The sequence below is a fragment of the Centropristis striata genome, chromosome 23, assembly GCF_030273125.1.
Source record: "Centropristis striata isolate RG_2023a ecotype Rhode Island chromosome 23, C.striata_1.0, whole genome shotgun sequence".
NCBI classification, from domain to species: Eukaryota; Metazoa; Chordata; class Actinopteri; order Perciformes; family Serranidae; genus Centropristis; species Centropristis striata.
The window spans coordinates 4,199,880-4,223,029 of NC_081539.1; the positions used below are offsets into that span (position 1 = coordinate 4,199,880).

The following is a 23,150-nucleotide window of genomic DNA, read 5'->3' on the forward strand; positions in this document are numbered from 1 at the left end:
AAGTTACTGTACCTATCATGCTAGCGGAGAAGGACCATCAGTTCATGGCTGTGTCAGAGTGGGCTAGTGGCCAGCTAGCTTGGTCTAACCTGTGTAACAGAATAGAAAGGTTGCTAATCCGGCGGGGAGTTGGGGTGGTTGGGGATCAGACTGCTGTGATTGAATGACGTTATAATCTGTTCACCCAAAGGCAATGCAAAGCAATCAATACATATAAAAAAGTTACACTTAAACTTGTATGTAGTTAAGTGACAACGAAGCTTCGTGAACCATTTGCTTTATTTTTTGACCCCACTAGATGGCGGTCTTGGCTTTAAAAAAAAAAGAAAAAGGTTCTAGCAATAGCCGTGTTTCCTTCAGGGGGAAGAGTGGCTGCTGGGAAAGTCTCAGGCCACGCCTTCTCAAAAGTCCGCTCACTCTGCGTTTCTCCATTACAAATTAGCCCCCAGAGGGATTTAGAGACTCTGGAGGTGACGTATGGTTTTCGATTGTCGCGTAATCGCTTAGCAACAGTTTCGACTGTGATCCGTGATCACATACGCGACGGATTAAACGCGAGAGACGCAACTGTGGCCGCCGTCGCTAACTGTGTACAACGTCATCAGCTGATCATAAACAAAGCAGCATGGCTAATTATGCACAGCGTCTCCGCTGATCATAAACATCGTGATCGTGAATTAACCGGCATCACTAACTGTGCACAGAGTTTCCGGTGCTTGTTGTAAACAAACAGAGATCACTAAGTGAACACCTCCTGCAGCAGCAGCACATACACACTGTACTGCTACAGAGCTAACTGTTAGCCTGTTAGCAATTTGCAGACTGGACGCTAAGGGGTTAACATCCCCTCCGGCTCTGTGATTGCAGCTGGGAGAGACTGCTGCAGGAGGACTGTGCCTCTTCCAGCGACAAATCTAGCGACTTTTTCTGGTGTTATTGGAGACTTTTGGAGACTCGTTCTTACTCAAAGAAAGAAAGAAAATTGTTCATGAAGCTTCGTTGTCACTTGACTACTTGTAAGTGTTTTTATGTGGTACCTTGTACCATTTTATTTTATGTATCATAAAAGGTCATTGAAGGTTGATATGCAAATTACAATATGTACCACCAATATCCTAACTTAAAATTCTAAATATTCAAGAGTGAAATTTGGTTTTGCCTTTAATAATGGCAAATATATAAAAGGTGTGTGCTGTTTTCTAAATATACCTGCTACTCTCTCACTCTTTTACCTTTTATTTTTTTCACCTGGGCAATTTTTTCTCATTCTGACCTAACAGTTACCATCAGTGAGATCACAAATACAATACATTTAAAGATGCAACCTGCTGCTGGGAAACAGGTTTGTTTATTTATTTTTTTGCATTATTTTCCATTATGGTTTGTGTAGAGAACTCCGAATCATAATGTAACATACAGGATACTTAGGGTCACAAACTGGTCTCTCTTTTGCTTCGTTGTGAGTTATTTTCCAGTGTTTTTCAGCTGTTACTGGATATTATTATAGGTTCATGGTTGCAGTCATTTTTTCAAACTGTTTTCAATGTAGTGCCAGCAAAGTAGGCCTGGGTATCAAGTGAAATGTTTATGTAGCTCTGAATACCAAAATGCTTTACTGAAAGCTGCCATCATCATTGACCCAGTGATTTAAATACACATTTCGAAGTTCTGAAAACTGAGGGCAGACACAACTATTATAGATACTGGCTTGCAGGCATACAGTACATAAAACATATGTAGGAAAGCAAACTGCCCTCTTCAGCCACTTTTAGTGGTTTACAGCAGCACAATATCTCTTAAGTGGACCCTTTATGGGCTGAAATATGTGCCACCAGAAACTGAATTTGAATGATTTATACTTGAATTTGAATCGCTTAGCTTGAATAATTGCATTAAAAAACTGAATTTCAATCACATAATTTGAATTGGTATTGTTCAATTTGAATCATTGCATTGAAAAACTGAATCTGAATTGTAATTTGAAATATAATTTATTAGTTTGGAACTGAACATTCAGTTCTCACAATTCAAATTCAGTTCGCAAAATTTGTTGCGCTCTGGCAACGTTACAAAAGAAAACGGATGTGCTGATTGGCTGAAGAGGCGCCATGGCAACCGGGTGGCAACAAATGTTACAAAAGAAAACGGAGGTTCTGATTGGCCGAAGAAGCGCTATGGCAACCGGGTGGCAACAAAGAAAACGAAGGTGCTGATTGGCCGAAGAGGCTCTCTGTGTATCTTTGTTGCAGAAAATTGAAATTTAATTTCGCGAACTGAATTTGAATTGTGAGAACTGAATTTTCAATTCCAAACTAATATATAATACATATATATACTCATATATTTGAAATACATTTGAAATTACAATTCAGATCCAGTTTTTCAATGCAATGATTCAAATTGAACAATACAAATTCAAATGATGTGATTCAAATTCAGGTTTTTCATGCAATTATTCAAGTTAAGCAATTAAAATTCAAATATAAATAATTCAAATTCAGTTTCTGGTGGCACATATTTCAGCCCATAACCTTTGGTGAACTGTTTATAAAAAAAAATTTCAATATCAGTATCAAAACTCTTATCTTATTGAAAAATGTCAATGAATATCCAGCCCGACAATAAAACTAAACTAAAGAATGAAAAGTCACTAAGGTGAAGTTAGCCTATGCATATTCATAAAGCAAAAATTACATATTTCATTTGTGGAACAGATATCATTTCAGACACTTGCTCCTTTTTATCCTGTCAAGAGTTATTGGACTGCACATTATATGGCAAAAAATGTGAACTTTGCAGCCTGCACCTTCACCTTTCCCTTCCACCAGAGCAGTTAGCAGATGGTTCATCCATGAAATGTTTGATGCATATATAACCCAATAGTGTTAATTTTTTACCTCACATACTCATATTGTTTTTGTGCTCTGATATTCAAAAATAATGATGAACTAGAAGTGTTAACTTTACCCTTCCTGAATGAGAGGACTGGATGAGACATGAATGGACACAATATTTTTCTGGGTTATGTGAAATGTAGAATTGAATGTGTAATGTTTCAAAGCATTTATGGAAGTTTGCTAGTTATATCTTGTGAAGGTTTGAGTTTTTACAAGAGATGTTAGCAAGCGTTTTTTTTTTGTTTTTTTGTTTTTGTTTTGTTGTAATCATAGCACTTTTTGTAAATTGAATGCCTTTATTTCCTCCAATACCTTTTTTGTTTAAAACCTTTATTACAAATGTATATATGATATATTTAGCTCTTTTAGAGAACAATAACATGTAAATACAACATAAAATGTTTTATTTTTACAGGTACAATTTTGACAGTGTTTATCCCATGAAAAAGTGTCATTTTTGCTCTACTTGCACAAGTGTTCTGTGTATCTCATTGTGGGGTCTTTTATCAAACTTCTTTGACTGTTCAGTCGCAGGTTTAGATGATAGCACAAGCAACAATGAAACTTAAATGGACAGTTTTATTACATTTTAATTAGATTTTATTGGTTGTTTAATTAGTTGTTAGAAAGACAAACAAGAATCAAGAGTTAATTTGCAAAAACAGATAAAAGCTGTTATTGGAGTAGCTTCACACCTCATTTAGAACATTAATATAGCAGTAAAAAACTAAAGATATGGTGCAGTAATGTGTCCTGAACAGAGAAGGAAGTCATGCTTCCCTCTGTGTTTGTTTCAATCTGAACTTCTCTTTTCTTTGTTGACAACAAGCAACAATAATCTGTTGTGGTTCGACCAACGTACCCAATGCGTTCTCATCCAAACTTATTGGCTACCAGTGTTTTATCACAGTGATGCACGGGAAACCCCTTTGCTTTCGGTTTTGTTACAGCAACATGCATGATGGCTTTTCAAAATAAACTTTAGGAAAGGGTTAACTGTACCCAAAACTTGATGTTCCTCACTTACACTACAGGCCAAAAGTGTGGAAGCAACTTAAATTTTCTCTTCACAACTGCTTTCTTAAAAACCAGTATGTATTCTTTTGATTTTTGGATGTGTTTACTGTATGATCAGACTTTACCTTTATTGAATTGAACCATTTTCCTCCATTGACCTTTAGGTAAACATTGATGTAACCAGACCATTGATGAATAAATGTTAGACTACTAAAGCTAAACTAAAGAAAAGAAGGGCTTAGTTTTAGAGTTGAGAAGATTTGGAAGAGTCACAACTTCAGTTCAAAAGTTAAAAAAACAAATCACAGTTTGCATTATTCACTTTAGCTCTTTGGCTTTTGAGAGTTTGGAGACAAAAATCCCAATAAATCTCACCTGTGTTCATATCTCTGACGAACTTCCACAGAAATGGCTCAAATTGAAGCAGCTGAGTAAAGAAACAAGAGTTCAGATTTATACATTAAGGAAATAAGGAAACACAAAGTCTAAGCAATAAAAACCCAAAGACCTGATAATTATAGTAAAAATGTGTTCTAATAAGTGACTCTTTATATAATAATCTTGTTTATTTTGTTGCAAAGTATAGCAATGAAACTATGATCTTTTTTGGTACAAATTTGATCTTGCTTCCAAACTTTTGACCTGTAGTGTAACTACCGGACGCATGGGATCACATTACAGTGAGCCCATGGTTGAAAAATCGCGCTAAAGTGCCTCTAGAGTGGTGAAAACGAGAGGAAGTGCCTTATTGGCTGCCCTTTACATGTGCTAAAATGATTGGGTGCCCTCTAGGGTGCCCCTTCATACAATAAATCATGATGATGTGCCTTCTCGAGCAAAAAAAATTGATAACGTGCCTTAATGAGTGCCCTTCTAGTTCCCGTCTGGTGCCTCCATGGTTGAAAAAGCGCGCTAAAGTGCCTCTAGAGTGGTGGAAACAAGAGGAAGTGCCTCATTGGCTACCCTTTACACGTGCAAAAAATGATTGGGGGCCCTTTCCTTTACTAATGATGATCATGACCGAAAAAACCTGGTTAGCTAAGGAGGTGCAGACGTTCCTCTCTTTGGTAGCCGACGAACGGGGAATGCGAAAGAGGCGTTGGTTTCCTTTTAACGTCGTTATGCTAATATGAGGTGTTTGCTCTCATTTAGCTTTCAAAGTGCACAAGATTGATGGATTTTACTTGAAAATTTACAAATTTTCTCTTGGGGTGCCATGCCCCTGGACCCCCCTACATGGTTCAGTTCGATGGTTTGTCAGTACCATAACATTCATTTTAAATGATTTTTTTTATTTTTAACTTAATGCTAATCATAATCTGAATATTTCATCATAGCTTTTTGCCAAACAGAGATATTGTTTTTGCAAATTAACTCTTCATACAGTATATTTAATAACTCCTTGTTTGACTATCACATCATTCTTAATTCTCAGTGACATTATGAAAAAATATTACTCAAGGTTTGTATTAATGGTTTTTACCTGAAATCTGTTGGATGAAAACAAATTTTCCAATCAACTTGATGTAAACTCATATGGACTGTATGTTAAAATATATGGATTAGATGACAACTGTAAAAAAAAGTAAAGAGAAGAAAAAGAAAACTCTACAGAAAGGAGATCCAGTTCGGGGATCTGGTATCAGATTAAGATCATAATTGTAAAGTAAATCTGAACTGTCCTTAACCCTTTGATGCACAACATGGGTCAAAAATGACCTGCATTCATTTCCTATATTATTTAATGCTTGCTGTGTGTTTCTGTGCTCTATCTTACTTATTTTTTGATTGAATATTCCAAGTATTCTTAAATATCTTGTTTTTGATAACAACAGATCATTATTTCCATTTTGCCTCTCATACTTTATGAAGATGAAAAGTTTTTGTATTATTACATAGCTCACTACTTGGCTAAGTAGCTTGCTAAGCTAACTACTTAGCCAAGAAGTTAGCTAAGTAGCAAGCAGTTTGCTAATTAGTTAGCTTAGCAAGCTACCGAGCCAAGAAGTTAGCTAAGTAGTTAGCTTAGCGAGCTACTTAGCTAAATACTTAGCCAAGAAGTTAGCTAAGTAGTTAGCTTAGCAAACTAATTAGCTAAAAAATGGATATGGGTATTTTTTCACCCATGTTGTGCATTAGAAGAGTAGCGACACAGCCTCTCACACTTTTTGAAGAAAAAAGTTTTTGTATTATTACATAGCTAACTATTTGGCCAAGAAGTTAGCTAAGTAACAAGCAATTTGCTAATTAGTTAGCTTAGCAAGCTACTTAGCTAAATACTTAGCCAAGAAGTTAGCTAAGTAGTTAGCTTAGCGAAGTACTTAGCTAAAAAATGGATATGGGTCATTTTTCACCCATGTTGTGCATTAGAAGAGTTGTGACACAAAAAGGGATTTTATTAAAAAAATGAATAAAGGAAAACATAAAATTAGGATGTATGATGATCAAAAACAAACTAATCGAGGAAAACTTGGAATACTGAATGATGAAAATAATTTATTGCAAAGATATAGAACATAAAACCTCATACATATCGGGTCACTTTAGACCCATGTTGTGCATCAAAGGGTTAAAAAAAACCCACAATTTCTAACCGAGCCGTGTGGCGACCAGGAGACAGAAGATGCTCTTCAGTGAGAAACACAGACCTTTGAGCAATTCATGTCAAATTTCTTCATAAGCTTCAGTGGTACCAGTGAACTTTATTGAATGTGTATGTAAGAAACACTGCAATACTGCAATATATTTTTGGTATTGGATCAAGCTGCTAACATACTTCTAAAGCTCCTTAAGGTGCTACAGACCTCTTTTCTAGTTCTTAAATGTATCGTTTGTAAAAACAAAGTATCCAGTTTAGCTGAACAGTTGGCGTATGTGCCTGGTTGTACTATAGCTACATATATTTTTATTGTACTGTGACTTTTTTTAGTCTTTTTACAGACTTGCCTGTAATATCACATGTGTCCCGCCCCACCCGTTTGTTTTGTAATATTGGGAAATTGAGTCATTGTGGGAGGTTGCTCTGACTGAAGGCAGAGATGAAGACATCAGTGCTGAAGATGAAAACATGGCTCCATGTGGCGCCGTTCAAAAAAGACCTGAGGAAGTTCAGAGACGAACTGCATTCCAGCCATGTTGGTTTTGTTATTTGTTGCACTTCAACAATGCCATCCTGTGACAATGATGGACTCATTGCTAATTCTCAATATGTTTCTTCAAATCTTCTTACAAACTACTGTCGTATTTTTTATAAATATAGGCAAAGTAATTCATATAAACACACACACGAGTAAATATATACTGTATGTATATGTTTACAGGTTGTGTAAAATAAATATTAATGCTGCAGCTTTTATCTGTTGTTTTTTTAAACATTGACATCATCCAAAGAGGCAAATTATTTATTGTCTGGCAGAATAATATGATTTGATTTACATACCTTTGCTGCTATGAGAGAGAAGAGCTGCAGTCGTCAACTCCAGTGTTTTTACACAATGTAAAGAAAGTTTAATAAATGTAAGAGATCTAACTGCAGGTCTGTTTGGTCATTCCTAGAACAAAAAATGTGTCGCTCACTGGGATTTTGTCAGTTTCTGCTTCTGTGTAATGCTAAATATACATCAGAAGACTTTGAAAAGATTCAGAAAAGACTCCTGGAAAAGTATCAGCTCACATCTAAAGACAAATGTTTAGAGTTTTTAATCTCACACTGAGATTTTAGACAGACTGTCAATCTATTTACAAGAAAAGACTTAGCATTTTTTTCATCATGTTCTTAGTAAAAACTGACTAAATGGAGGAGAAGCAGCTTTTGGCTCCAGCTGCTCTAGTGTGTGCAGTGGTTTGTGTTGAAAAAAATTAAGAAAAAGAAACAAAAAGAGAAGAAGACGCCACAAAATGCCCCTCACAAAGCTGAAAAAGGGTTTCTGTTTTTATCACATGAAAAGTTGACTATTTTAGATTAGATATAAGGAAGAATAAAGGAAAGGAACATTTAGAAATTCATTCATGTCCTATCTAATTATCCATCCATCCATTTTCCTCCGCTTATCCGGGGCTGGGTCGCGGGGGCAGCAGGTTAAGCATAATTTCTTTAATTTAATAATTATATTTATCAGCTCTGTCAGCTTTCATTTAGTTAATCAAACATTAATCATCCATTATTTATTACTTATTTATGTATACATTTATTGATACATTTTAACTGGGTCTCCTTACTGTTCTCTTTACTAAGAAACATCTAAATATATGACATCACTATATTTTTATTGAGGCATTATGGTGATGTTCCTTTCTCCTGTGGAAGTGGTTTTACTGGATGGTCTGGAACCAGTCTAGAACCGGTCTGGAACCAGTCTGGAACCAGTCTGGAACCGGTCTGGAACCAGTCTGAACCAGTCTAAACCGGGGACCTTTCCCTGCTCATCTATTGGTTGGTGGTTTTGTTCCGTCACTGAGACTTGAGATAATATCAAACATGTTGATATGATCCAAACCAAGACTAGGAACAGACTGATATGAACCAGAGCAGATTACTACCTTAAACTGAACCATGGAGATGATGGAGTGCCGTGGCTCCAGTAAAACAAAGCCTAACTACAGTAGCAAAAGGTTAAACTGAGAAAAACTGCTTTAAAGTTTTTTTGTGTGTTTTAACTGGCCAGTTAATATTACAAAGTAATGTTATATTTTAGTCTTAATATAATTTTATCTCACTTTTTTACTTAATCTCTAACTAGATAATAATTTCCCTATCAAATAAATTTATAATTTCTATTATTTTTATGTTTAAATTAGTATATATCTCCAAAGCAGACTGTGGTAAGTGCAATTACTGCTTGGTTTTGAGTTGGATTTTGTGGTTTTTATATCATTATTTCTCTGAAATAAAGCAAAATTGAAATCTAAAACTTTGTCACAAGATAAAACAGACATCAAGGAGTTCATTTTTAGTTATAACTACACTACCGGTCAAAAGTTTTAGAACATCCCAATTTTTCCAGTTTTTTATTGAAATTCAAGCAGTTCAAGTCAAATGAACAGCTTGAAAGGGTCCAAAGGTAAGTGGTGAACTGCCAGAGGTAAATAAAAAAAGGTAAGCTTAACCAAAACTGAAAAATAATGAACATTTCAGAATTATACAAGTAGGCCTTTTTCAGGGAACAAGAAATGGGTTAACAACTTAACTCTATGGAGTCTTGGGCTATTTTGTCCATTTTTAAATTATTTTCATGTCTTTTTTGGTCATTTTGTGTCTTTTAAAAGTCATTTTGTGTCTTTTTTTGGTCATTTTGTGTCTTTTAAAAGTCATTTTGTGTCTTTTTTAGTCCTTTAGTCCAACATAAAATGTGATTTTGAATCTTTTTTTTTACTTTCAAAACACTATCATGCTCAATAAAGAATTTTAAATGTTGCAAATGTGCATTCATTTCAGAGTACACTGAGACATTAAACTGCATCATTTTCAATTAAATTCAGGAAAAGTTGGTGTGTTCTAAAACTTTTGACCAGTAGTGTCAATTTAGACCATAAATGTAGCTACTGCAGTTAGACTCTGTAGGGCAGTAACAGTACACAGAAGTGTCAGTCCGTCTAGCTGCTTTATAGCAGCAATAAATGAACGCACACATAAATATTGTGCTTCACTACTACGAAATGCAGCAGTGCCTTCCCCCGCCCCCTGCTGCAGACAGGATAAACTGAGTCGAACCGGCAGGATGAACTCGTTGAACCCAAACACACATGAACTAGCTCCTCCTGCACGCTGGGCGGCGCTGTGGCTGGCTGCTGCAGGCTGTCAGCTGAAAATCTTCCTCCCTGCAGAGCAGCAATCAGTCAGCAGCAGATTTCAGGCTGCGCGCTCAGCCTCCAGCACGCACCATGCCTTCTCCGATCCCTGTTACCCGCCTGCTGCCCAAAGACATCAACCCCTTCCTGGACATCGGGACCTGCAGCAGCCCGCTGGCCAAATACTCCTTCGGCACCAGCCTGCAGGTCCCCGTCCAGCGGTTCCACGGCAAAGTCGCCAGTCGCCTCTGGTCCACTGTGATCCACTGGAAGGAACTGATCTCCGTGCAGCCTGTGGGCTCCGGAGGGTTCGGCTCCGTCTACAAGGCGGAGTATTTCGGGGAGACCGTGGCGCTTAAGAAAGTGAAAAAGTGCACCAAGAACAAGCTGGCGTCCCGGCAGAGCTTCTGGGCCGAGCTGAACGCAGGACACCTGCGCCACAGGAACATCGTGCGCGTAATCGCGGCCACCACATGCGTGCCACCTGGGTTTGGAGACGAAGGCAGCATCGGGACGATCCTGATGGAGTTTGTGGGGGACAGAAACCTGCACCAGATACTTTACGCATGTGTGGAGCCGCTTGGAGAGGACAAATGGCACAAGTACGCAACGGATATTGCGCACGGGTTGCGGTTCATTCACTCCCACAGTGTTGTGCATCTGGATATAAAACCAGCCAACGTGCTGGTGTCCAGAGAAGACGTGTGCAAGATTGCAGATTTCGGCTGCTCTCTGAAACTGGACTATAAGTGTGAATTCAGCGCCATCAGCCCCCATCTGAGCCACGTAGGCGGGACGTACACGCACCGAGCTCCGGAGCTGCTGAAAGGCGAGGAGCTGACTCCCAAAGCGGATATCTTCTCCTTCGGGATCACCTGGTGGCAGCTGATCACCAGGGAGCAGCCCTACACCGGAGACAGGCAGCACGTGCTTTACGCGGTCGTTGCGCACAACCTGCGGCCGTCCGTCCGGGACCAGGACCACCCGGTGTTCGGGTCGGAGCAGGGCCGGCAGGTCAGGACTCTGCTGGGTCGGTGCTGGAGCGGAGAGGGTCTCTGCAGACCCAGCGCCCAGGAGCTGCTGCTGCACCTGGAGCAGCTGCGCCCCCAGACATGACTTTATTCTAGCAGGAGAGCTGTGGGTTCATAAAATGGACATTTTTTTTAGAAACAATTTAGGAGATACACCCACACTGTAAAAAAAAAAAAAAAAATTCCGTTGCTTTTACAGAAAAAAAAAATGTCAGCTGTGGTTACCAGAATAATTCTGCAAAAAATACAGTACAAATGTGAACAACTTGTACATTTTACATCCTAAAACAGTAGTTAATACTTTTTTTTTTTAAGTTGTAGATTATACCATCCTTTACTGCTAATTTAACAGGATAATGCTTTTATAGTAATTATTTATGCAAAATTTACATGCAGATTTTGCTTATTGCACATTGAATACCAGTAAATTAACATTCAGTTATTATTTATTGTACACTGAATACCAGTAAAATGTACAAGTTGATCTGTAAGGTTGTTTACATTTGTACTGTATTTTTTGCAGAATTATTCTGGTAACCACAGCTGACATTTTTTTTCTGTAAAAGGAACAGATTTTTTTTTATAGTGCATGCAATATCAGCATTATTACCCTTATTATTAACTCTTTGATGCACAACATATGGACACCCCTTCTAATGCACAACAAGGGTCAAAAATGTAATTTCTCATGTTATTTCATGCTGGCTGTGTGTTTCTTTGCTCTATCTTTTTAAATCAATTTATTTTATGATTGAATAGTCCAAGTGTTATTTGAATATCTTTTTTTTTAAAATTACAACTGATCATTATATCCATTTTTTTTACTTTCATACTTTATGAAGATTAATAGTTTTTGTGTCATTACATCAAGTTTACACACAAAGTCAAAAATGACTCATTCATCCAAATTTGATTTTAAATTTAAGTGACCTAATTCTATAATAATAATAATAATAATAATAATAATATGAAATATCATTGAAAATGAATACGGGTCATTAACAACAGATCATTATATCCATTTTGCCTTTCACACTTTATGAAGAAAAAACGTTTTTGTATTATTACAAAGCTAACTACTTGGCTAAGTAGCTTGCTAAGCTAACTACTGCTAATAAGTAAATTAATAAAATTAAATAAAATAATTACTTAGCTTAGCAAGCTACTTAGCTAAATACTTGGCCAAGAAGTTAGCTAAGTAGCAAGCAATTTGCTAATTAGTTAGCTTAGCACGCTACTTAGCTAAATACTTAGCCAAGAAGTTAGCTAAGTAGCAAGCAATTTGCTAATTAGTTAGCTTAGCAAGCTACTTAGCTAAATACTTAGCCAAGAAGTTAGCTAAGTAGTTAGCTTAGCAAGCTACTTAGCCAAGAAGTTAGCTAAGTAGTTAGCTTAGCGAGCTACTTAACTAAAAATGCATATGGGTCATTTTTCAACCATGTTGTGCATTAGAAAATATTGACACAAAAAGGGATTTTATTAAAAAATTAAAGGAGAACATAAAATCAGGATGTGTGATGATCAAAAACAAGTTATTTGATTTATTTATTGCAAAGATATAATATAAAAACTCAGTCAGGTCACTTTAGACCCATGTTGTGCATCAAAGGGTTAATGCCGAATCAAGTGTAGGCTACAAACAAAAGGTGCCTTCCTATTTAAAACTATAATGTGCCTAAATAAATTAAAATTGCCAGATTACAGTATGTTTCAGGTCAGTAGGCTCACATATAAAACCAGCTTTGAAACAGGTTCCCATGGCTCTATCAATGTATTGTGTGTTGTACAGAGCATTATTATTATTATTATTATTTATGGCTCCTAATGATTAAGTATTGAGTTGTGCAGTTGTTGAGCAGGTTAAGGCCTAATTTTACTGCTAAGGAAGTCTTTAAAGTGTATGATTGTTTGATGTTTGATGTATAATTTGATGCAAAGTCCTGAAACAAAGTCTCTAAGCTGCTCCAGGTAGGCTAAACATGCTCATTTATACTCACTTTAAGTTATAAAAACAAGCCAGAGTGCACTTTGTTTTCAAATGCAGATGTACCAGTAGTGAAGCTTTTAAAACTCCATTCTAGATGATAGGTTATGGTTTAGCCTGCCCACTATTTAACTGATCATTTTAAAGTTTATTCTGTGTCTTTGGACATCTCAAACAGTTCACACTAGTTGCTGACAGTCCTATTTAGCAATAACTTGTTCAAAAATGGGACCAAAATGTGTTGTGAAGGGACTTTTTTTCTCATAATGATATTGTAATTTATTTTAACAGTGAAAGGTTTTCATTAAAATTGTTTTTATACCAATTGTTTTGCTTCTCAGTTCTTCCTCACATCATGTTTAGGCAGAAAATGTTAAGTGTTGTTAGGGCGGGGTGATATGGACCAAAAGTCATATCCTGATATATTTAGGCTGAATACCGATATATATATATATATATATATATATATATATCTATCCAGATAACATAAACATAAATACTGTATAACAAGAGGAGTAGCCTATGAAATAAAATCTTTTTCTTAAATAAATATGTTTATGAGAAAAGAACAACGAACATTATAAAAGAACTAAATACACTACATGCCAAAAGTTTGGAAGCAAGATCAAATTTGTACAAAAAAAGATCATAGTTTTATCAGGTCTTTGGGTTTTTATTGCTTAGACTTTCCTTCTTTCTTTAATGTATAAATCGGTATGCTTGTTTCTTTACTCAGCTGCTTCATTCTAACCATTTCTGTGGTAGTTTGTCAGAGATATGAACACAGGTGAGATTTATTGGGATTTTTGTCTCCAAACTCTCAAAAGCCAAAGAGCTAAAGTGAATAATACAAACTGATTTATTTTTTTACTTTTGAACTGAAGTTGTGACTCAGGGTTAAAACTCAACCCTAAAACTAAGCCCTTCTTTTATTTTGTTAACATTTATTCATCAATGGTCTGCTAACATCAATGTTTACCTAAAGGTCAATGGAGGAAAATGGTTCAATTCAATAATGGTAAATATAGCAAATATAAACTAGAGAAGCACACGTTAAATAGCACACAGTACAAAGAAAAAAACTTGCATTTGAATGAGTTACAGATACAATTTTTAAGTTTAATTAAGTTAAGACATACCAAAAATAGTCAATGTGTAAAATCAGCAAAATATCCCCTACAAAACAATGCAACATCAATAATGTTGAGCCAAAAAATTATAATAATAATGATAATGATAACAGTAATAATTTGGGAACATAGGTCCACATGGCGGAATAACAATGAATAACAACTTTCAGTATCACATAAGCAGTGGTGGGAAAAGTATTCAGATCCCTTAGCTAAGTAAAAGTACTATTACCACAGTGCAGAATTACTCCACTACTACATGTGAAAGTCTTGCATTTAAAAACTTTTTTTATATATTTAAATGATGCTTGTTTTCAGATGCCACATTTATCAACACCTGATCCTTCTTACGGTCATTTTATGAATCACACGTGAACCCTAAAGTAAGATGATTTGAACAGGAATCCGTGAAATAGCCACGGAATCACTCAAATTTCCGTGAAACTGACACGGATTTCGCTATAATGCAAGTTCTCAACTCAACTTTATTTGTAAAGCACTTTAAAACAACCACAGCTGCAACAAAGTGCTGTACATAAACAGAACAAGAGACAATAAAATAAATAAAACAGGAAATAAACACAAAATAAATAGATTCATTGCTTTTTAAAAGACAATTTAAACAACAATAAATAAAAGCAAACCATAAAACACTAAAAACAAGAGCAGAGTCTCATGCGTGGTTAAAAGCCAAGGAATAAAAATAGGTTTTAAGATGACTTTTAAAAATGTAAAAGTTAATGACAGTCATATCCCGTGGCTATTCCATGGATATTTGTTCCTATTGGTTTGTTCCAAGTCACGTGACTTTCAAGGTCCCGGCGGTCAGAACAAAAAACATGGCGGACAGTTCTCTCATTTTTAGTGAAAAAAAAAATCAATATTTTGACTTAGTTTCTGCATATAAATGGATTTTAATCACATTTCTAGCGAGAAATATATGTTTTATTTTCTAAATATTCACTCAGTGAATGTACATAATCACTTTGTATGTTGGAATAGCCACGGGATATGACTGTCATTAACTTGCATTGTAGCGAAATCCGTGTCAGTTTCACGGAAATTTGAGTGATTCCGTGGCTATTCCACGGATTTTGAGTTAAGCAAATCCGTGGTTATTTCACGGATTGCTGTGAGACCATGTTGGATGATTTATATGATCGGATCTGTGCTGGTTTCTACGTTTGATAAATGAGGGCAAATGTTTAAATCTAAGCAGACACAGCAGCGTGTACATGTAGTTGGATCTGTGTGTGTTTCTGTTTCTGTGCATTGACTTTTTACTTTTGCCATCTGTGCATCTGAGCATATTGAACAGCATAAGACTGCCTGCTGGTGTGCTGATTCCCCTCTATCTCTGAATTATAAACCTCCTCCTCTCCTTCTTCTTCTTCTTCATCCTCTTCTTCCCCTTCCAGCTCTTCCTCCTCCTCCTCCTCCTCCTCCTCCTCCTCCATGCCTCTCTGGCGTTGTAAGATGCTGCGAGACTGCAATTCAGTCAGAGTGATGGCCTGTATTAGTATATATAGACTGTATATCAACCTGGTCTCACAGGAATCTGTGAAATAGCCACGGAATCACTCAAATATCCGTGAAACTGACACGGATTTCGCTACAATGCAAGTTAATGCCAGTCATATCCCGTGGCTATTCCAACATACAAAGTGATTATGTACATTCACTGAGTGAATATTTAGAAAATAAAACATATATTTCTGGCTAGAAATGTGATCAAAATCCATTTTTATGCAGAAACAAAGTCAAAATATTGATTTTTTTTTTTCACTAAAAATGAGAGAACTGTCCGCCATGTTTTTTGTTCTGACCGCCGGGACCTTGAAAGTCACGTGACTTGGAACAAACCAATAGGAACAAATATCCATGGAATAGCCACGGGATATGACTGTCATTAACTTGCATTGTAGCGAAATCCGTGTCAGTTTCACGGAAATTTGAGTGATTCCGTGGCTATTCCACGGATTTTGAGTTAAGCGAATCCGTGGCTATTTCACGGATTCCTGTGAGACCAGGTTCCTATATATATATATTTATATACACTACCGGTCAAAAGTTTTAGAACACCCCAATTTTTCCAGTTTTTTATTGAAATTCAAGCAGTTCAAGTCAAATGAACAGCTTGAAAGGGTCCAAAGGTAAGTGGTGAACTGCCAGAGGTAAATAAAAAAAGGTAAGCTTAACCAAAACCACTGAAATATAATGTACATTTCAGAATTATACAAGTAGGCCTTTTTTCAGGGAACAAGAAGTGGGTTAACAACTTAACTCTATGGAGTCTTGGGCTATTTTGTCCATTTTTTAATTCTTTTCATGTCTTTGTAAGTCTTTTTGTGTCTTTTTTTGGTCATTTTGTGTCTTTTTTTAGTCATTTTGTGTCTTTTTTTGCCATTTTGTATCTTTTTTTAGTCCTATAGTCCAACATAAAATGTGATTTTGTGTCTTTTTTTTACTTTCAAAACACTATCATGCTCTATAAAGAATTTTAAATGTTGCAAATGTGCATTCATTTCAGAGTACACTGAGACATTAAACTGCATCATTTTCAATTAAATTATGGAAAAGTTGGTGTGTTCTAAAACTTTTGACCAGTAGTGTATGTATAGTATATTAGGACAGGAAGTCAACATTGATGAGAACGTTATAACAGGAGAGGTTGAGGCTTACCCTCCTGGTGTCTGGGTGCTGGCTCTGGCTGGGCTGCTGTCTGTGGTTGAGTCCTGTGGTGGAGGCTAGTGTTGATCGGAGGCTCTGGCCCTTTGGGGAGGCCAGAGGAGGGCTGGGGTAGCGGCCCAGGAGAGGAGAAGAGTAACTGGTGGTCAGAGGGGCGTCCAGGAGGCCCGCCAGAGAGTCAGACATCTTGATCCGCCCACTGAACAGCTATGGAGGGATAAAGTGTCATGTTTACCCAAAAGCAGGATCAATTAATCAATCAATCAGACTTTATTTGTACAGCACTTTTCATACAGGAGAAATGTAACACAAGGTGCTTCACATTAAAAAGGAGAAAGTGATAATTGCCTATTTGAAATGCACAATGTTATCAATTCATTTTTGAAGTATTATCAGTTTTCTCATTTGCATAAACTACCTCCAGATCCTTCTGCGTGTCCGTTGCCTCCAGGTTGTGGTATGTGTGTGCGTAGACCTCCAGAGCTTTAGCGTGGAAGAGCATCTCCACCGTGATGAAGTCTGTGAAAATCCTCTAACAAAAACAAAGCAATAGTTGTTGTCAGAGGGACGTTGATGCCTGACCTGCTGGAGGGTTTATACCAGGGCTGTCAAACTCAAATACACAATGGGCCAAAATGTAAAACTTGAATAAAATCGCGGGCCAACATTGAACAAATAAACCTTTTAATATATACCAAACATGTTTTGCTTTAACATTAAATATGGAACCAGCAACGCTTATAAACATACAATATATAACTAAATAGTGCAGACATGCAAAATCAAATTTCAAATAAAAAACACATCAATGTCATTCATTTATTACCGTAAATAAAAATTAAATAAAAATCGTATGCCTCTTTTCTATTCGCATCCTTCTGATTTAAATATCAAAATAAACTTTTTCAACAGGTTAATAAATTCTGCCTTTCTTTTCTCCATTTTTGGGAAGGGGTAGCTGGGAGACAGCTCTAGCTTGAGGTTGCTATGACGACTGTCACAGAGGAGCGTTTCTGGGTCCTGTCCTGATTGACGCGCCAAAACAACAGCAGGGCATTGTGGGATTTGTAGTATTAGCGATAAATGCGCTGTATAATACTGGCGGGTCAGCTTTTATAGTACTATAATAATATAATAATTTGGTATTGCCTCGCGGGCCAAATAAAATTACACTGCGGGCCAAATTTGGCCCGCGGGCCAGAGTTTGACACCCCTGGTTTATACTGAACAGTATGTGTTGAAGTGTGACACTGACTTTGATATCTTCTAGTTTCTGTCTCTGGAACTCTGTGATGGTTTCCTCCAGCTGTCTGATGCTGCGCTGGGCGTTGTTGGAAGCTCTCTGAGCATTTACTTCAGCCTGTCAGTGAACGCACCACACAGTACACAAAGCTTTACCTCACAGTGAGTATGAGCTGCCTGAAGGGTCGGTAATATGAGGATATTCAGAAGATAATCATAAAATCATACCATACCTGAGACTGAAAGGTGTTGTCAAGGAGATAATCTCAACTATAACCATGTTTAAATTGTCTTTATGAAAGTATAACTGAAAATTGCATCAAACACTTATTATATCCACATGGGTTGAATACTGTAGTTGCAATCAATAAAGTATACATGATAAAATATATTGCCATATTTCATGCAACATATTTCAAAATTCACAGTTTGATGCACAACATGGGTCTACAGTGACCTGATATGTATGAGGTTTTATGTTCTATATCTTTGCAATAAATTATTTTCATCATTCAGTATTTCAGGTTTTCCCCAATTAGTTTGTTTTTGATCATCATACATCCTAATTTTATGTTTTCCTTTATACATTTTTTAATAAAATCCCTTTTTGTGTCACTACTCTTCTAATACACAACATGGGTGAAAAATGACCCGTATCCATTTTTTAGCTAGGTAGCTCGCTAAGCTAACTACTTAGCTAACTTCTTGTCTAATTAGCTTGCTAAGCTAACTACTTAGCTAACTTCTTGTCTAATTAGCTCGCTAAGCTAACTACTTAGCTAACTTCTTGTCTAATTAGCTTGCTAAGCTAACTACTTAGCTAACTTCTTGGCTAAGTATTTAGCTAAGTAGCTTGCTAAGCTAACTAGTTAGCAAATTGCTTGCTACTTAGCTAACTTCTTGTCCAAGTAGTTAGCTTAGCAAACTACTTGGACAAGTAGTTAGCTTTGTAATAATACAAAAACTTTTCATCTTCATAAAGTATGAGAGGCTAAATGGAAATAATGATCTGTTGTTATCAAAAACAAGATATTTAAAGAATACTTGGAATATTCAATCATAAAATGAGTAAGATAGAGCACAGAAACACACAGCAGCATTAAATAACATGGGGAATGAATGTGTTGTTGTGAAAAAGGTCAAATGTCTGTATGAAGGATACAATGCTCTGTCTATCTGCTGGGTTCCTCAGTCGGATCTTCTCGAGTTTCTGCAGCTCCTTCAGTTCTCTGTTCAGATCAGTGGTGAACTTCTTCAGATCTGCCTGAATGGTAGATACACTGTCAATTCATACACAGTCCTTTTTCTATCTATCTATCTATCTATCTATCTATCTATCTATCTATCTATCTATCTATCTATCTATCTATCTATCTATCTATCTATCTATCTATCCATCCATCCATCCATCCATCCATCCATCCATCCATCCATCCATCCATCCATCTATCTATCCATCTATGTATTTGTGTAAGTTATCTCATGATCATGGTCGTCTTATATTCAGGTGAAAATGGTTATCAGCTTCTATTATTTTCTTGCAGATATATGAATATAACAGGAACACATCTGTAATCAAACTCACCCTTTTATTTTTAACTATGTCTCCGTACGCTTTGAGAGGAGAAACAACTCTCATCTCCAGTCTCTCCACCTGCACAAATAAAACATTCATCACATCGACACCCGTATCTACAGGAGACTGATGAAGAGAATAGAGAACATTCACCCAGAGTCCCTGACCTGAGCCTGTCTGTAGTCCTGCACCATGGCCAGGTCCTCAGCCAGGTTCTTCAGCCCGACCTGCAGCTCTGGGTCCTCCCTGCTGGAGAAGTCAAAGAGCTGAGCCACCAGCTGGTCGGCCTTGTCTCGGAGCTTGGCGGTCCTCCTGGTGTAGGAGGCCAGCAGGGAGCAGATCTCCCCCAGGTACTTCTCCGCATGCTTCACTGTCTGCTCCATGCTCTTCACCTGCACCTCCCTGCTGCAACACACCAAGAAGAAAATGGCAGTACACTGTAAAAAATGTCTGTAGATTTTGCGGTGAAAAACTGCTAAACCATGAGAGTAAAAGACCGTTAAATGATAAATGGGTTAATTCAGTTTCAGTAACAATGAAACACTGTAAATGTATACACTACTGGTGAAAAGTTTTAGAACACATCAACTTTTCCAGAATTTAATTGAAAATGATGCAGTTTAATGTCTCAGTGTACTCTGAAATTAATGCACATTTGCAACATTTAAAATTCTTGATGGAGCATGATAGTGTTTTGAAAGTAAAAAAAAGATTCAAAATCACATTTTATGTTGGACTAAAGGACTAAAAAAAGACACAAAATGACCAAAAAAAGACATAAAATGACAAAAAAAGACACAAAATGACAAAAAAAGACACCAAAAGACACAAAATGACCAAAAGAAGACACAAAATGACCAAAAAAAAGACACAAAATGACCAAAAAAAAGACACAAAATGACCAAAAAAGACACAAAATGACTAAAAAAAGACACAAAATGACTAAAAAAAAGACACAAAATTACCAAAAAAAGACACAAAATGACTAAAAAAAGACACAAAATGACTTACAAAGACATGAAAAGAATTAAAAAATGGACAAAATAGCCCAAGACTCCATAGAGTTAAGTTGTTAACCCATTTCTTGTTCCCTGAAAAAGGCCTACTTGTATAATTCTGAAATGTACATTATTTTCCAGTTTTGGTTAACCTTACCTTTTTTTATTTACCTCTGGCAGTTCACCACTTACCTTTGGACCCTTTCAAGCTGTTCATTTGACTTGAACTGCTTGAATTTCAATAAAAACTGGAAAAATTGGGGTGTTCTAAAACTTTTGACCAGTAGTGTATATCGGCCAAAACAGTATTTTTTTTTACATTAAAAAAACAAAAAAACATTACTCCACTGTAAAATACACTGGCAAAATATACTGTAATATTTTATGGTAAAATCTTTAATTTATGCACCATTTATATAGTATTATCTTGTCAATTATATGGCAAAACAGCGTTTCTTTTGATGGAAAAACTTGTTATTTTTTACAGTAAAATATGGAATAAAATGGCAATCTTAAATGTGAAATCAACAGTGCTAATATAATTTTACCGTAATATGTAAAAAAAAACAAAACCTGTTGTTTTTACGGTAAAAAAAATGGCAGCTGTGGTTGCCAGAACTTTACCGTAATAAATACGGTGCAACTTTTTCTAACATTACGGTAAAATTATATTAGCACTGCTGATTTCACGTTTAAGATTACCATTTTATTTCATATTTTACCGTAAAAAATAAAAAGTTTTTCCATCAAAAGAAATCCCCCAAGATTTCTGACATGCAGAGGTCAATTTATTGTTAAATTTAGGGACTAAATTATGGATAAATACCTTTTCCCATCTAGCAAAGAACTCCATCTCTATAAAATGTTTCAAAAGATGTCTAAAAGCCCATTTTACTGCTGTTTTAAAATTCTAATTCACACACAAATACACCTTTATATCATGTTCATTTTTGTTTTTTATTTCATTTTGTTATTATAACTTGTTGTTGATGTTATACATATCTTTTTTCTATTATCAGTCCATTACTTTCTTATAACCATGACATTTTAGGTGAAGCCCATCTGGGTTTTCTGCCTCTCCCTGCACTTTACATTATATGTTATCTTTGTCATTTAATGTAATTCTGACTGTGCTAATAAAATAAACCTTGGTAACATTTTGTCCAAAGCTCTCAGCTCTTGTTGTTTCTGTCTCTCTGGATAATGTGAAACATAAAAGTCTCCTACCTGGAGAGAAGGCTGTTCATGTTTGTTGTGTCGTCCTCTCTGTTGTTTGCCTCTGCTGATTCTCACCTGCACCAGGTAACAGAAGCCCGTCACCATGGAAACACCAACAACAGATGGACAGTACCGGCTGTGTTGGATGTAGGTGATGCTGTCTGCCACATGATGGCAGTAGAGGGTTATTATCACCGTTGACTGGAGCTTCAAGTGGTTCTCTTTCTTCCTATAAAGGATGATGGAAGTGTTTTGTATATATACCAGTAGTAATGGGAGCAACTAACATTTACTGTCAGTGTTCTTCCTTTCAAGCAGGAACCAATGGTTAGTGAGTAGTGAGATCCATTTATATATTTATATATGTTTACGTATTATATATCATGCTATGTATGTATGCACACCCTGCACAGGCTGAATATATGACACACTGCTATGTTGTTATTATTATTATTATTATTATTATTATTATTATTATTATTATTATTATTATTATATACATATACTATTGCTGCCATTACTATTTTTACTATATACTGTGATATACTACTATTATTAATATACTGGCCTCATTACTACTACTACTATTATTATTATTACTATTATTATTATATTATATTAATAATGTGTATGTGTGTATGTATATATATATATATATATATATATATATATATATACGTATATTATTACTATATACTGTGATATACTACTATTATTATTAATGTACCTTATAATAATAATAATAATAATAATAATTATTATTATTATTATTATATGAATACTGTGTATGTGTGTATGTATATATATATATATATGTATATTATTACTATATACTGTGATATACTACTATTATTATTATTATACTGGCCTTATTATTATTATTATATTAATAATGTGTATGTATATATATATATATATATATATATATATATATATATATATATATATATATATATATACTGGCCTTATTATTATTATTATTATTATATTAATAATGTGTGTATGTATATATATATGCATATTATTACTAAATACTGTGATATACTACTATTTTTAATATACTGGCCTTATTTTTATTATTATTATTATTATTATTATATATTATATTATATATTATATCCTATATATATACTGTACTATTATTATATACAGTCTAGTCACAATAACATTATTACCATCATATCATCATCATCTTACCTACCAACTGATCTCCTTTTAACTTCTCAAGTGTCCTTGTTCTACTCTGTGTTTTTTTTATTGTTGTTTTTATTTATTCTACCTCAATATTTGATTCTATTGTATTTTATTGTATTTAAACACCGGACTGCTGTTACAACTGAATTTCCCTTCAGGGATGAATAAAGTAATCTATCTATAAGTGATGTCCAGATGAAGCCTTGAAGCTTTTCATCCGAATGGTTAAAAAAATAAAAAAATTCTTGAGGCTTCATGAGCTCACAAACCTCCTGCTGGTCAAAACCTTTACTGTCACTACCAGGAACAGTTTAATTTTACTGTGTGTCATTCATTCATTCATTCATTCATTCATTCATTCATTCATTTAATCTGTTTTTTTATTATT

At 35.6% G+C, this 23,150-nt stretch overlaps 2 protein-coding genes across 2 annotated transcripts; one reads left to right on the top strand and one right to left on the bottom strand.

Annotated features, from left to right (window-relative positions):
* Positions 1-9,681: 9,681 nt before the first annotated feature.
* On the top strand, positions 9,682-11,575 carry mos (v-mos Moloney murine sarcoma viral oncogene homolog). Its single transcript, XM_059326924.1, has one exon. It carries the CDS (start codon positions 9,795-9,797, stop codon positions 10,815-10,817), a length of 1,023 nt encoding a protein of 340 aa, XP_059182907.1. The 5' UTR covers positions 9,682-9,794; the 3' UTR covers positions 10,818-11,575.
* A 3,551-nt stretch (positions 11,576-15,126) lies between these two features.
* On the bottom strand, positions 15,127-21,597 carry LOC131961985 (CBY1-interacting BAR domain-containing protein 2-like). Its single transcript, XM_059326925.1, has 9 exons — positions 21,578-21,597; positions 19,520-19,754; positions 19,362-19,430; positions 18,939-19,040; positions 18,010-18,015; positions 17,790-17,894; positions 16,953-17,066; positions 16,529-16,741; positions 15,127-15,333 (listed from the first exon to the last, which is right to left on the bottom strand). The coding sequence occupies exons 1-9, from the start codon at positions 21,595-21,597 to the stop codon at positions 15,127-15,129; spliced, it is 1,071 nt and encodes a 356-aa protein (XP_059182908.1).
* Between the last annotated feature and the right edge of the window lie 1,553 nt (positions 21,598-23,150).